Genomic DNA, 13,273 nt, shown 5'->3' with positions numbered 1-13,273 from the left:
ATAAAGAATTAAGCTAGTTTTTATATGAGGGTTAAAGAAACAATGATGTTTATGTATAAATGTATCAGTTACAGGAACTAACTTTTAGTGAAATCTCTTGTAATAGCTACTTTCCCAATTATAGGTGTATATCTTTGTTTAATTAATTTATAAAGACAAAAGTAGTGACTGATATCTCTAGCCAAACATAATACTAATTATCACAAATTTAAGCCAAAGCATATGGAGATATAGTTGCTTCAAAATTCTTATGGCATATCGAGCTAGACACTGAACAACACAGAGGACACAGTTTTGAGGATGTTTAAATAGAGATTAAAAGGAAGAAAAGGAAGCTGAAACTAGGCAGTATTGGGTTTTTGGGTTCCTTTTATTTGTTTTAAGAATAGAAATCTGGAAAACATCTTAGAGAAATTTACCTGAGCTGAAGGTCTAAAGCAAAACTAAATCTGGGCAAGGTATTTCGATGACAGAGTAAGCAACCTTGGGAAAATAGTGAGGGGTTAACAGTTGCAGTCACACCTTGCTTTCTACATTTTCTAGGACTATGGAGAGTTGGTCTGCACCTATGATGAAGCAGAATAGGATTAATATCAGAAATTTATGCATTTACCTGTATGCCTCTGACTGGTTAAGTCAACTAAACAAGAAAATGTTGGTTTCCTCATCTGTAAAATGCAGGTGATAATGCATGCAATGTCTACCTCATAGCGCTATTGTGAGCAAAGAAACTTGTAAATTGTGAATAGTCATAAAATGTGAATGTGCAATGTGATTACCTATTCACAGTTTATGCCCCTAAATGCCTCTAATTTCAATGGATTAAATGTCCTATTCTAGAATATTGGTTTAGAAAATTATTTTGATGATTTATTATGTAGGACAGGAACGAAATTGAAGTAAAGGACACTGTGCAGTTCTGAGGTTCTCAATAGAGCAAGGCCCTTTACAACTCTAAGAATATCCTTGATCCCATAATCCTCTCTTCTCCAGAAGATTAGCCTAATCATCCTCCTTAATCTTTTGTTAATCTTCAGTCTCTCTGGATCTGATCTACAGTTTCTTTCAAACTACTCTTTCCTGCAAACACACCCACATCTGTTTCATTCTAAAAAGCAAAACAACAATGAGAAGGATGACAATAACCACCATAGCAACAACTCCACTAACATCGCTTGATCCAACCATTCCAGTAAGCTACCATCCTGTATTTTCCCCTACTTTTCTCAGTTAAACTCAAGAAATTTATGCAATCTGTGGTCAAATGTTGTTGTTTCTGCATTGCTTCCCCATTATGTCTCTTTTCTCTACTCACACAGTCACTACTCTAATATATACACTCATCATTTCATTACTTGATTATTGCAACAGCCTTCTTTTTTAACTTTTAGTTTATGGGGGGGAAGGATTTTTCGTAGCATAGTACAAAAAAGATGATTGTGTACACACATGTATGTATGTATGTATGTATGAATGTACATATGTGTATGTATAGGTATATGTAAAATTACCCTACATACTTTTATTTATCAGTTCTTGTTCTGGAGGCAGAGAGCATCTTTATTCATATGTCCTTTACAGTTAATTTGCATATTTATAATAAACAAAATAACTAATTCACTCAAAGTCATTCTTAAAACAACATTTCTGTTAGTGTATACAATGTTCTCTTGTTTCTGCTTATTTTGCTCTTCATTGTTTTGTGCAAGACTTTCATTTTTTTTCTAAAATCACTGAGCTCATCATTTCTTATAGCATAGAAGTATCGCATCACAACCAAATGTCACAACTTGTTTAGCCATTCCCTAATTGATGGACATACTGCAACTTCCAGTTCTTTGGCACTACAAAGAGAGCTGCTATAAACATTCTAGAGCATACAGATTCTTTTCTTTTTTTCCCTAATCGTCTTTGGAAATAGACCAAGTAGTGTTAATTCAATTTTATTTCATACATTGCACTTAAATACATGAAATAAAGTATTCAAGACTCTTTGAATCTTTGTATCAACTACTTTAAAAAGAAAATTTTTTATGTCTGTTTGATTCAACCTCACAAACCTAGCAGTTTATAATAATGTACATCTTCATTAAAGGGTTGAAAAGGTCCAAGAAACTTTGCCAAAGACATTAAGGAAATGTATTTTAATATTTATAAGTCCTTAAAGGATCTTTAAATGCTTTGGCAAGGGCAAATAAAACTAACAGTAGTGAGGAATTCTTGATCTTGTGAAGAGGAAAGAAGAAGGAATGAGTCTAGGATAATTTTAGAACCTAGAAAGCAGCACTCACTTTAAGAGAATAAATCCATTAAGTGATACCCTAATATTTGCCTTGGAAATGAAAGAGAAAAAAGAAGTAAAACTAGCCAGTCATCTGAAGGATTAGTTAAATCAGCTTTTGATTTTTTTTCTGTTTGTGTTTTCCCTTTTTTGTGTAAAATATTAGAAGATAATGTCAATGATTTGAGTACTTCAAATGGAAAAAAAAAACAACAACAAAATGATAGAAACAGAATATAAAGACAGTATAACAACCAAGGTTGGAGCAAAGAAGAAGTATGAAAAGACATATTCTGCTTTTTTATAAAAGTAGGTTCACTGGAAGTGAAACAACAAATGATGTTGGGGTTTTACTAAGTGTTGATTGGTTTTGCTTAATTCCCCCCTTCTTCCTCTCTTAAGATATTCTTTGCTATGATGTGTGCCTAACTGGAAGAGAGTAGAGGGAAGAATATAGGGGGAAAGGTAGGCGATGTAAAAATGAAAGATATGAATGAAATCTATTAAAATAATATACAACAGAAGAAAGATTGATAACAGACTGAGTGTCATACTGCTATCTATGAAATGTACAAGACGTAGTAGGAGATGTCAGCCAAATGTTTAGGTCAAAGGATTTTTGAGTAATATGGACAAAAATTATACCAAACAAAAAGGCATAAGTGGGTTCTATACTAAAGAAGGGAATGACTACTTTAATAAATCTATTAAAGTATACAATAAAATGATATTTAAGATATATTCTACTCATCCCCCAAATTTACCATTTCATATTATATTATTTTAATATATTAGTAATTTCTTTATATTAGAAAGATAAAAAACATTTAGAGCTCATTGCAAATGAAATGAAGAAATGGAAGAGATAATTCCTAAGAACTGTCACTCAAATTAGAGTAAAATTTAGTACCGAGTCTTTTGTCTTAAATATCTGTAGGTAGAATTATATGGGGAGACTCCACCTCACTATTCCCTCCAAGCCAAGTCTGATATACCTATGTTACATCTAAGAGAGTGATTGGGGGTGAGAAGAGTTGAAGCATATAGAGTGGGATGAGCATGCATTCTTATTTAGCTGTGACTCTGACCATATACCAAAGCCAAATATAATTTGGAGATAATTTGGAGATAATTTTTTGTTCATTTTACCTCTACAAGCCAGAATAATTTAGCATTTAATTTATATTTATGTGTGTACATACACACATATATTTGTGTTTTTCTGTGTGTATATTTGGGCACACATATAAAATATTTCTGTGTTATATACATGTATGCATGCATGCATGTATGTATACATATATATCATTGTGCTGGTTTTCTTTTTTGGGGAGAAATATATTTGATGTCATGCAAGTCCATTTTATTTCCATACCATTTTATATTTAGGCTTTATCTCTGATATACAAGGATGTAATATTTTAAATGATATCAAATTTAAATATAATAATTAACGAGGAATTCATTTTTATAAAGTTTATTTAAAACTGGGATTCCCAACAAACTTTTTTTTTAAATTAAACTAAATATTTAACAGAAACATTTAGCTGAGGGTCAGAAAGGTAGCCCTCAATTGTCTAGTTCTTAAATTATAAAGAAGTAATCATAAAGTAAAGGTAATTAGACATTATAGGTAGGCGATCAGTCAATAAATATTTATTAAGCACCTATTATGTGCTAAGCAGTGTGCTAACCACTGGAGAGACCATGGATTCGAAGTCAGATGATTTGGTTTCAATTCCTAGATCTTTCATTTGACCTTAAAGGCTTAAACTAAGTTTTTTTTTTTAATCTTCAAAGTACAGATAATAATATGTTTACCCGGAACATCACACAGATATTGGAGGGAAAATGCTTTATTAACTTGAAATTACCATGTGGACATGAGCAATTATTGAGTGTATTTCTTGTATCAGATACAACTGTGATTCCCCAGATTTTTGGAAATTTGAATTATTTTCCCATTATGTGAATACAAAAAAAGAAAGAGAAATATATTTTCTTGTTTGTAGAAGGTGTTTTAAGGTTCAAATTTACATCTATCAAGTTCAACTCAGAGTGTTTTGGAATATTACCTAAATAACTGGTCGAAAGTTTTAAAACATGTATTGGAAACGAACTTTTGACTCTGTAATATCAAACAACTTATTTAATGACTAAAGTTTATTTTTTTATTGATATATTTCAATGGTGGCTTTTTATCATATACCCACAGTCATGATATCATTATTTCCCTGAGTGTTCAAAATATAATTTCCTTGAGTTAAATTTACCAATATGATATGGAAGAAAAAAGACTACCAAGTGCATTTTATGGAGCTATTTAAAATGCCTTCTTTCTTAGAAGGTATCAGTTGCTATTCCACATAATCTACCTCTGCCTGTCACTAATATATGGCCTTTTCTGGATTTTATGCTGTGTATTTAATGTAGCCACCAGATGGTGCACCTGTAAAGCCTGTTGCTAGAGATATTTATGTACTATCTTTTTGGTGCTAGACTCCTTGGGTAGTCAAAATTGACAATGACCTACTATGATGTGATTTGGATATGGAAACACTGGTATGATTCCATAACCACAAATTCTTCCCATCCCAGCTGAAAAATACAAAAAATTGTATCAGTTGCATCCATTTACTTAATGCTTTGACCCAGACTAGACTCAAATTATTGTGAGCAAGATTAGTAATTTTAGAAGATATATTTCTATATGAATTGGCAATTTTCAATAGGAAAAAGGGATGCTTTACATCACTAACAAGAAGTAAATACAAATTAAATTAACTATGAGGCTTTATGTTACACTTATCGGATTGACAAAAATAAAAATGGAAAAAAATATCACAATGGCCATAAATGCTATGGACAGGAATATTGATCTATTATTGTTGGAACATGCATTATTCTAACTACTCTATAAAATAATTTTAATTTTTACAAAAGAGTCAGTGTAGACACCAGTGAGATCAAAGCCAGAGATGAAATATGGACACACACACACATGCAAACACGCACACATGTATGCATACACATACACACGTACATATGTATATACACAAATACAAACGTGTATATATACATACATATACATATATGTTTCTATATGCATACACACAGATAACAGTGTTTATATATACACATATGTATATATACACATACACTTATATCCTTGATTTTTATAGTAATAAGGAACTAGAACAAAAGTTGATATCTACATTTTGGGGATATGCTGAGTGGAGTAAGCCATAGTAAGTAAATGGAATGGAATGATACTGGTCCATAAGAAATGATGACTATCAATTTTACAGATAAACTTTGGAAGACTTTTAGATTCCAAATGAAGTAAGTTGAACCAGGAAAATGATACTTAAGATGACTGCAATAACATACAGAAAAATAACATTGAAAGACTTCATGACTCTGATCAACATGACCAAATATGACCCCAGAGGACTGATAGTTAAGCATGGCTCCCTTTTCTTTGCTGAGAGGTCATGGACTCTATATGTAGAATGTTGCATATATTTAAATACATGATTAATTTGTTTTTGCTTAAATTTACTAATTTGTTATGCAGTAGTATTGTACTAGGTATGAAGGAGAAGGCATTGGAAATTGAAGATAATTATACATATCTAATTATACAAACACAGACATATACACATAGATAGATAGATAATTACATATAACAATATACTATATTATACTGTTACTGTAAACTGTTTTACATATTTATCAACATAATGGAAGAATTTTGACTTGGTATTGGAAGGAGAGCTCAAAGGAATTGTTTTTGTGAGAGAAGAAAAGGAGCTGTTATCATCAGCATGATGACATGTGAAAAGGGATTTCTAAATGCAAATTTTATCCATTTCTCCAAATTTTGTCACAGATTAGCTATAGCTCTTTTCTATTCAGTTTCCTCATATAGCTGGATATCTTTTTTTAAAAATTGTCTACTCAAATCTACATATGCATCTATATTTTGATATGTCTGTCTGTCTGTCTATCTATTGCAACACTAGAGCCAGGGCAGTAGCATCACACATGACCAATAGTTTTGAAGTAGATAGAGAAATGCAGCATATACGTGTGTGTGTGTGTGTGTGTGTGTGTGTGTATTTAAAGCCTAAACACCCAAATCTTCACATATGAGTTAAATTATCAAGTGCCAAAATAAATATATGTTCTACTTTCTAATGCCACATCTTTCCCAGTAATGTTCAAAGGTTTTGAATCTTGTGATACTAAGATCACCATAGAATTTATAGATCTTTATCTGTATCTCTATATGTTCATACATACATTGTTATCAGAGAGAAGTAAGAAAGACCTTGATTCAAATTCCACCTCTGAAACTAAATAAATGACTAGTTAAGGTGTATTAGTTTCCCCAGATTTGGCTACCAAATCAAAAATGGATCTAAATTGATGAAGGAGCAAATTATATATTTGAAGGTCCTCAAGTAATTGAACAGATATTTCTTCTATTCACACATTCACATATATAAGACTAACTTGGAAAGAAAACTAATGATCATTCTCATTCTGGTCCCAGCACTACTGTGCTTTCTCATGAATATTATACAATAATTACTAGTTTACCTTTGCAAATCAGCTTGGTAGTGAGATGCCCATTATCCTGAAGGCTGTTCCTTTAGAACTTTAGAGTATATATTTACTCAGTTCTGATTAATAGCTCCCTTTGTTCAATTTTCTCTTATATTTTTACTCAAAACTTTAAAAAATATTTTTAAAAGTTAAACATTAATATTCATCATTTAGTTTGAAAAATTTACAAAGTATGCCAAAAAGTCATTTTGCAAAATATCTTTTTTGCATAATATTGTTTTTTTCTTCCCATTCACTGACTGTACATTGGCTTAACTATCATCTCCTGATCTATGCAAACATTCAAGGATCTATATTAATGCCAGGCTAAATTAGGTGTAAATAACATCACAAATATGAAAAAGTTAACTTTCTGGTGCAAATGATATTTCATCTTCATTTCCTAACAGTCCAGCGGTATCTTAGAAAAAATCTTAAATTAACTGAATATCATTGTTTAGAGTCATGAAGATCATTTTTCTTTTAAAGAAGAAAATTTGTTCCTTATATCTTATGTGAGTCAAATGTAGTTTGAAGATACAATTTTAATTTTTTCCTCAAAAGTTAAGGCTTGAAGTTTTATAACTGAAATCTTCCAGGTGTCATCTCAAGCACTTACCACATTTTTTTAAGGGAAACTGAGAATGTTTGAAATGTTTTTTTATGAGTGTACACTAGCATATATGCTAGTAAGAAATATTATTCTATTACAATTATGTCCTTCTCTCTTTGGAAACTTACAATGTTACAACAATATGGAAACTGATAAGGGATATTAAATTTAAAAAAAAATATAAGTCTCTGCACAGGATTTTGAATTAGATGCATCTTTATCCCTTTCTTCATAGCTACCTGAATCCATATTTCTCAATTACTAAAGGAATGTCATAAAAATGATCATCATTTGTCATGATCTAATTGGTGGTTGAGGGAATATTCTGAATTACTTTTCTTTCAATCATATTCTTGCATTTTAAAAATTCAATTTTATTTTCAACTCCAACCTTTCTCACTCTTACCCACTGAGAAAGCAAGAAAAGGAAAACCCATTATGAATATGTGTAGTCAGACAAAATAAATTCCCACATTAGCCTTGTGTATATATGTCATACTTATGACAATATAGCATGTATATGCATATCTTTGTTTATACATGTATGCATGCCTCAATCTACACTCTATCTGGAGATGAATAGTTTGTTTTGCAATGCAAATACATTCATTTTCAGAGTTTATATAAAGATGCACATTATTCTAATAAAACTTTTTTAAAAAAATCTGAGTACATTAAAACATTTAGAAATTCCCAGTATTGTACACACCACAGATCTCACCATGACCTTTGCCTTTGTAGCTTTGAAACAGATATGTTTGTTGCAATAGTGGATGGTAGTATTCTTAACCAACCATAATTCATCTCCACTTACCACCCCCCTCAAAAAAAAAAGAGGAAGCCAAAAAATGCTCTATGTCAAGTTTTAGCGGTAGAATCCAAATCTCCTTGTGACTCAGTTGCTTCAATGATAAGGTATCACTGTAAACTACAAACACTAATAAAATGTAGGGATGCACATTGAGGAATTCAGTGGTTTGTCATTTTTTTAAAAAAAAAGACATGAATTTTAAAATGTACCTTGAGGTGCAGGAAGGTTTGGAGATTTCACTGATGTCAGAAATTTTATCTGGGGTTAATGGTCAAATATATAGAGTAAATAACATATCAGGATCTAATAATTTTACAGTATTCAAAAATAAATCCTTTTTATATCAAGAATCACTACTTCTTTCTTTATAAATAATGAGATGTGGGTCCTGCTTATAGAAAAACAAAAGAGAAGGTCAAACTTTTTTTTTCCTTAGGGAAGCACAGTACTCCTTTAACTTAAGAATCAAGAAGCCCTAATGAGAGAAAGGAAATTAAAATCCAAAATAAAACTCACCTTGTCCACAATGCATATTTGCTTTCTGGTTTGAGCATCAAGGATTTCTATCTCAAAGTGAGTAGATTTTGAATGTTTGACTACTGGAGTTGGTTTCAGTCCACCAGCAGATAGTAGAAGTTGTGAAAAACAATGAAAATTCCTCAGGTCATTCTTCAGTAAGGGTGGTGCAGCTCCATAGGTAAATAATTCCCTCTTTCTATCTGCAGCAGAGGGCTTGCTCTTTTTGAACATTGTAAAAACTAGCAGACTCTGTCCTGTCAACACGGGACACTTCCAAATGTGTTCCCTTTGCATCAGTTAAATACAGCTGATGAAACCCTCAAAGGTCAAGTGACATGCCATTTCAAGAGTCTAGTTTTATTTAGCAGACCTGAAAACAATGACTGATTTCTATATATAACATGCTGTTATGAATTGCTCCGATGCTGCAAAGGTTCTTTCACCAGCATTTGAAACAACATTTCCTGTTTTGAACTTTTATCTTAGTTTGTAAGTTTTACAGATAATTACTGAAATTAGACCAGAATTAGAAACACAGTGAATGCATGACATTTCTGATTTGGAGGTGCTTAAACGGTCACAACATACATGTGTGCATGAGATTGCCAGTATGATCCACATCAATGATTTCAATCATGTGGGGAATTTCTACTGTCGAAAGTTTATCTACCAGTAAAAGAAGAAAACAAAACAATACAAAAGAAGCAAAAAACGTCTATAGGCTTAGACAATTGTCTCAGTAGTGTAAATTATCTATTATATGGTTATATGGCCAACATGTGCAAGGCAGAACCTGAACTCATTTCTCCCATTAAGAACTATTATGGTGCCTCTATGACTATTGAGCCACATTGTTCTATCTATTCCTGTCAGAAGAACACAGATATAAAATAATATTTGTATAATTCCTCCTTCATCATCATCTTATTCCCCTCTGATATTTCTATTTTTCCCAATAAAGATTTAAACACGTTTTCATTTTTTTTGTTCTTAGCTTTTCTTCTTTAAATGTGTCACCATCATGTATAGAAGTAATAAAATGTTATGGAGTATTGGAGAGAGCTTTAGGAAAAAGCTTTGGGATCAGAGGATCTGAATCTTGGATTGAAGGAAATGACATTTCTCATTAGGTCCAGAAAAAGGATACCCTTTTTTTTATTATTTAAAAGGAATAAATTACATATGGCTGAGAAGGAAAAGTTAAATACAGCTGATGAAACACTCAAAGGTCGTGATCTTTTTCTAGGAAAATCTTAAATCTAAAGTCACAGCGCTGAAGACTGTGTTGCACAGAAAGAGTTAAAAGTGTATAGGAAAAGCCACAAATAACATGTGAATGACATGCAATCAACACACAAATCACATGTGAATAATGTGTGATGAACAAATCGAAGGACACATAAGCATAATGCGATGAACACATGAATTATATGCGAATGACATGCGGCCATCACATAAATCACATGTGAATGACACACGACAAAAAGGAGTGGCATGTGAATGACATGTGAATAACATACAATTCACATGCGAGTGACATGCAACTAACACATCAATGACATTTGAATGACATACGAGTGACACAAATATCACGTTAACATATTATGAACACAGATTACATGTTAATGACATGTCACAAGCACAGGAGTTACACGCTGATGACATGCGAATGACACATGAGTGCCACACACCCAATACGACAACATATGAATGACGTGCGCACACAAGGCCGACACAAGAATGACATGCGAGCATCATGCGATTAATGCGCAAATGACACAGAGCTACATGCGTCCAATACCGGAATGACATGTGAATGGCATGCAACAAACACACAAATAATATGAGAATCGCATGTGAGTGACACACGAAGCACACACAAACGTCATGAGCACCATGTGTTGGACACAAGAATTACATGTGAATGACATGCGACGATCATGCGTCCAACACAGGAATGACATGTGAACGGCACACGAGTGACATGTGACCAGCACACATTTACATGCCACGAACACATAAATCACACACAAACGATGCAAGAAGGACATGCGACCAGGGCAAGCATGACATGTGAATGGCATGCGATGAACACGTGAACTACATGCGATGAACATATGAATGACATGTGAGTGGCATGCGATCATCACACAACCAACACATAAATTATACATAAAAGATATGTGAATATCATGTGGTCAACACACAAACTGCATGCTAATGACATCGAGTGACCTGTGAGCAACACACCAATTACATGATAAGTACATGGGAGCAACATGCAACCAACACACTAATCACATGCGAATGACATGCGAATGACATTGGGTGACGTGCAATCAGCACAGAAAGCTTGAAAGGGTACTGTCTTAGCTACCCTGAATACCTATCTAACAAGGTTGTTGCAATGATTAAATGTAATAGTGTATATAAAGTGGCACATTTTAAAGCATGTAATAACAGTTGGTAACAGAATAAGAGATTTCTAGAAGAATCTTAGCTGAAGAAAATGTTGCAGCATTTATAATTGTTTAAAAACCGTATACGCTCTCTTTTGTATGATTTATTTTGTTTTCCAATAACTGTGCAATATATTTAGAGGAGAGAATGGAAATTGAGAACTTTGTTGTCATAATTGAATTGGGCCAAAAGTTGATGGACATCCAATGATTGTATAGACAATCAAACTGATAATATCTGTCACTAGATGACAGGGGGAAATTCATACTTCCCTCTCCCATTATGGAAAACAAGGTAGAAAATATAATGGAAATATATTCTTACCTCCATAGTTTTAGATTCAATCAAAAGTTCTCAAGAATTTGAATTGGGTCTAGATGAAAGTAGTAAAAATGTTAAAGGGGCCTACAAAAAACATTAAGGGCTCTGGGAATATTTAGTCTACTGAAGAAAAATTCTGAGATAACCAGTTATCAAATCTACACCCATGAAAGGATATTACAGGGAATAGACAACATTTATTCTTCATTTAAATGTAAACTAGTAAGATTGTCAAATTGTAGGAGGAGCTTTAATTTCATGAAATCATAAACAATCGAAAGATAAATACTCTTCTTTGTACTGTGTGTGTGTGTGTGTGTGTGTGTGTGTGTGTGTGGTGGAGGGGGGTTGTACATTAGTAATCCATTCACTCCAGAGATTAGCACAATACCAACACTTAGGCACTTAATAAATGTTAGTTGATTGATTGGCTTCCAAACATGGGTGGGGTAACACTATTGACACTCAGTTTTCCCAGACTTTAAAATATACATCAGTATCATACCCAAACATATACATACATGTATATATGCATATACATAAATACATATAGAAAGAGAGACAGAGAGTGACAGAGACAAAGACAGAGAGACAGAGAGAGATACATTTGTGAACTATATATATAAATAGAAAGAAGAAGAATGAGACATTTTTTCCCTAATGATTACATGTACCTTCATACTTAAAATATCTTCTTGACCTCTCCCAATATGTTAGCTTCCACTGTCTTATTCCATATTTTTCTTTCATGACTATATACATAACCACAATATTGTGTATATATACATATTTTTATTTGTTTTAATAACCACAAATTCACGTGGGTCTAGAAACTTTGCTGTTATAGAACCACAAAATGCCAGGTTAGAAGGCAACTCAGCAGCTATTTAATCTATTCTGTTGCCCAACAATTGTATCATTAAGCAGATAGCCTTGCTAGATCTCCATTGAACAGAGATTAAATCCTCCTTGGGCAGGTTAGTTTTGTCAGCCATTTTTAGAAGATAATTGAAGCAAGACATTTTATAGAGTAAATACCATACTCTTTTGCCTCTTCACTTTTCAACGGTGTTTTTACTAGCTTTTTAAGATGATAGAAGGGGTAAAAAATAAAGATTTGCATTGTCTGGAGGACCATAGATTAAGAGCAGGAAAAGAATTTAAAGCTGAGGACTTTAGATGCAATTGATTTCATTCTCCTCATTTTGCAGATGAAGTAGTGAGGTCAAGAGCAAATAAATAATTTACAAAATTACAATTAGTAAATAGCAAATCTGGGATTAAATCTCAGATTCTCTGACTCCAAATCCTGCTGTCTTTCTGCATCATCATATTGATTATATTTTATATATGTAAATGGTCCTCATCAATTATCATCATTGATGTAATATATTTCAAAAGCATTACAGACTTCATCTTTTCAGAAACCCTTAAGTGCTTCACGTTCATCAAACATGAAAGCATTTTTCTTCTAAATAAAATTGACATTTTGTTTCTTGAATAATATTATTGCTAAGTTAATGATAATGAAAATAATACTTTTCATTAATTTTTGTCATAAAAGAGACAATTGGTACCACTTTATCAAACTGGCTTGTGTTTTGTTATTCACTTAAAATGATTATTGCTTCCTTCCTTCTTCCCTCTTCCTTCATTT

The 13,273-nt window shown here is 32.5% G+C and overlaps 1 protein-coding gene across 2 annotated transcripts in view; it reads right to left on the bottom strand.

Moving 5' to 3' along the window:
- The window catches only part of TECRL (trans-2,3-enoyl-CoA reductase like), a 205,892-nt gene extending 196,770 nt beyond the window's left edge, over window positions 1-9,122 (bottom strand). For both annotated transcript variants that reach the window (XM_036763427.1, XM_036763428.1), the window contains exon 1: window positions 8,833-9,122. In XM_036763427.1, coding sequence (XP_036619322.1) covers window positions 8,833-9,066 — 234 coding nt within the window. In that variant the 5' untranslated portion in view covers window positions 9,067-9,122. The remainder of the gene's footprint in view (window positions 1-8,832) is intronic.
- Window positions 9,123-13,273: the final 4,151 nt, after the last annotated feature.

The sequence above is a fragment of the Trichosurus vulpecula genome, chromosome 6, assembly GCF_011100635.1.
Source record: "Trichosurus vulpecula isolate mTriVul1 chromosome 6, mTriVul1.pri, whole genome shotgun sequence".
Classification (NCBI taxonomy): Eukaryota; Metazoa; Chordata; class Mammalia; order Diprotodontia; family Phalangeridae; genus Trichosurus; species Trichosurus vulpecula.
The sequence above is the reverse complement of the archived record's forward strand: the minus strand, read 5'-3'. Positions and strand labels throughout refer to the sequence as shown.